This window comes from Pyrgilauda ruficollis, unplaced genomic scaffold (genome assembly GCF_017590135.1).
Source record: "Pyrgilauda ruficollis isolate IOZ18807 unplaced genomic scaffold, ASM1759013v1 scaffold1261, whole genome shotgun sequence".
Lineage (NCBI taxonomy): Eukaryota > Metazoa > Chordata > Aves > Passeriformes > Passeridae > Pyrgilauda > Pyrgilauda ruficollis.
This window is the reverse complement of record NW_024511000.1, coordinates 6,797-10,169: the sequence shown is the minus strand read 5'-3', so window position 1 is coordinate 10,169 and position 3,373 is coordinate 6,797. Positions and strand designations below refer to the sequence as shown.

Genomic DNA, 3,373 nt, shown 5'->3' with positions numbered 1-3,373 from the left:
AGACCCCAGCTGGGGACACGGGGGGACTGGAGCTGTGGGTGGGTGCATCCCTCAGGACCCTCACAGGGGGGTTTAGGGGCTGTGCTGTGTGACCTGGACCCCCAGTGAGGAGGGGGTGAAGGGGAAGGGGGGGGTCCCGTGAGACCCCCACCCCTGACAGCCCCTCCCACCCCAGCCGGGCTCTCCATCCCCACCTCGGCCTCGTACTCCAAGAAAACGCAGGCGGCCAACGCGGAGAACAAACGGGGAGGAGGAGCAGGAGCGGGAGGAGGAGGAGGAGGATGGGGGATCGGGGAGTCAGCGACCAGGGGGAGACCCCCGAGGGGACACGGGGGGGATCGGGGAGTCAGCGACCAGGGTGAGACCCCCGGGGGGACACGGGGGGGATCAGGGGTCAGCGACCAGGGTGAGACATGGGGACACGGGGATACCCAGGGGGGATTGGGGGGTCAGTGACCAGGGTGGGACCCCAAAGGGGACATGGGGGGTCAGCGACCAGGGGGAGACCCCGAGGGGAGACCCCAAATGGGAACACGGGTGAGACCCCAAAGGGGGATGGGGGCAGACCCCAGCTGGGGACACGGGGGGACTGGAGCTGTGGGTGGGTGCATCCCCCAGGACCCTCACAGGGGGGTTTAGGGGCTGTGCTGTGTGACCTGGACCCCCAGTGAGGAGGGGGTGAAGGGGAAGGAGGGGGGTCCCGTGAGACCCCCACCCCTGACAGCCCCTCCCACCCCAGCCGGGCTCTCCATCCCCACCTCGGCCTCGTACTCCAAGAAAACGCAGGCGGCCAACGCGGAGAACAAACGGGGAGGAGGAGCAGGAGCGGGAGGAGGAGGAGGAGGAGGAGGAGGAGCAGGGGAGGAAGAGGGCGGGGGCGGGGGGCGCCGGGCCGGCAGCACGGCCAAGGTGCCCCCCAGCCCCCTGCCCGGCCTGGAGCGATCCAAGGGCACCCCCTCCCCCTCCACGGTCAGTGCAGGCTGGGGAGGGAGGGGAGACCCTGGATTTGGGGGAGGGGGGTCCCCAACACCTGGAACCCCTGGATGTGGGGGAGGGGAGTCCCCAACACCTGGAATCCTTGTATTTGGGGGAGGGGGGAGTCCCCAACACCTGGAACCCCTGGATTTGGGGGGGGGGGAGTCCCCAACACCTGGAACCCCTGGATTTGGGGGAGGGGGGAGTCCCCAACACCTGGAACCCCTGGATTTGGGGGAGGGGGGAGTCCCCAACACCTGGAACCCCTGGATTTGGGGGAGGGGGGTCTCCAACACCTGGAACCCCTGGATTTGGGGGAGGGGGGTCTCCAACACCTGGAACCCCTGGATTTGGGGGAGGGGGGTCTCCAACACCTGGAACCCCTGGATTTGGGGGAGGGGGGTCTCCAACACCTGGAACCCCTGGATTTGGGGGAGGGGGGTCTCCAACACCTGGAACCCCTGGATTTGGGGGAGGGGGGAGTCCCCAACACCTGGAACCCCTGGATTTGGGGGAGGGGGAGTCCCCAGCACCTGGAACCCCTGGATTTGGGGTCACACCTGCTGGGGGTGGGGATGGGGGGTGGCCGTCCCTGGGTCCCCCAGGCTGGGGTTGGGGTCACTCTGGGGCCGCTCTTGGTGCCCATGGAGGGTCCCCAGGTGCCGTGCCCGCTGTTTGGGGGTTTGGGGACAGCTGTGTCCCCCCCAGCCCCCCGTTTCGGTGTCCCCCCCCCACAGAACAGCGTGCTGTCCACGGGCACCACGCGCAGCCGCAACTCGCCGCTGCTGGACCGGGCCAGCCTGGGCCAGAGCTCCCTGCAGAACGGCAAGGACAGGTGGGGACCCCTGCCCCGCGCCCCCCGAGCCTGCTGCCCACAGGGGGGCACCCCTGAGCTTCCGTGGGAGGGGTCTGGGGGGGTCCCGAGGGTGCTGGGATGGAGATTGGGGGTGGGTGACCCCCACATTCCTGCACTCAGTGGGGGCTGGGGACCGCCTCAGCTTCCATGGGGGGATTTTGGGGGGGTCCCGAGGGTGCTGGGATGGAGATTGGGGGTGGGTGATCCCCCAGCCCCCCCATTCCTGTACTCCATGGGGGCTGGGGACCACCCCAGCTTCCCATGGGGGGTCCCTGGGTGCCAGGGGGGGCTCAGGGGTGTCCCTGGGGGCAGCAGTGTCCCCCCTTCAGGGGTGTCCCTGGGCACCAGGGGGGTCTCAGGGGTATCCCCCACCCCTGTGTCCCCCCTGACTCCGTGTCCCCCCTGTGTCCCAGGGGGGTCTCAGGGGTGTCCCCGGACACCAGGGGGGGTCTCAGGGGTGTCCCCCACCCCCGTGTCCCCCCTGACCCCGTGTCCCCCCGCAGCGGGGCGCCCCCCCGGGTGCCAGCAGCGTCCCCCTCTGCCCACAACGTCAGCCAGGGCCCTGGCGAGCGGCCGAGCTTCCCTCGGGGGGTCTCGAGCCGCAGCACCTTCCACGCCGGGCAGCTCCGCGCCCCCCGGGACCCCCGGGACCCCCTGCCCTACGCGCTGCCCCCCGGGCTGCCCCCGCCCGCCTCGCCCTCGGGCGCCAGCCAGGGCCGGCGCGGCCCCTCGGCCAGCCTCTTCAGCAAGTTCACCTCCAAGTTCGTGCGCAGGTGAGCCGCGGGGTCCCCGCGCCCCCCGTGCCCCCCGATGTGTCCCCCTGGTGTGTTCTGGGCTGTCGCTGTCCCTCGGTGTCCCCTCGCTGTGCCCTTTTGGTTTGTTCCTCTGTGTGTCCTGGCCTGTCCCCTCGGTGTCCCCTCGGTGTCCCCTCGGTGTCCCCTCGGTGCTCCGGGGATTCTCTGTGCCCTCTGTTTGTCCCCTGTGAGGGATCCTCGGTGTCCCCTTGTCCCCAGATGCCTTCTGCGTTTCTCTGTCCCCTCAGGGTGTCCCCTCGGTGTTCTCCAGGCTTCTCTGTTCTTCTCCTCCCTCTGTGTCCCCTCCTGTCCCTGCCACTGTCCCCTCAGGGACCCGCGTGTCCCTTCCTGTCCCCCCTGGCCTCCCACTGGTCCTCCTGGGGACCCCTCCTGTCCCTGAATGTCCCACTGGGGACCCCCCACATCCTCTCCTGTCCCACTGGGGACCCCCCGTGTCCACTCCTGTCCCTGAATGTCCCACTGGGGACACCCACGTCCCCTCCTCTCCCATTGGGGACCCCCCCTCATCCCCTCCTGTCCCTGAATGTCCCACTGGGGACCCCCCATGTCCCTGAATGTCCCACTGGGGACCCCCCATGTCCCTGAATGTCCCACTGGGGACCCCCCACGTCCCCTCCTGTCCCTCTGTCCCCACAGAGCTGGGGAGGGGGGGTGGAGGTGCTGCTTTTCCCCAGACCCCACTGACCCCACCCCCTCTCGGGGGGCTCTGGGGGTGGGTGGGGGGCTC

The 3,373-nt window shown here is 69.9% G+C and overlaps 1 protein-coding gene across 1 annotated transcript in view; it reads left to right on the top strand.

The window, feature by feature from the left end:
* Nucleotides 1-175: 175 nt before the first annotated feature.
* The window catches only part of LOC121348549 (serine/threonine-protein kinase MARK2-like), a gene marked incomplete at its 5' end in the record, with an annotated part of 6,288 nt that continues 3,090 nt past the window's right edge, over nt 176-3,373 (top strand). The window contains 4 exon segments of the mRNA XM_041458216.1: nt 176-358; nt 740-969; nt 1,713-1,810; nt 2,335-2,631. Of these exon segments, the coding sequence (XP_041314150.1) occupies nt 176-358; nt 740-969; nt 1,713-1,810; nt 2,335-2,631 (808 nt within the window).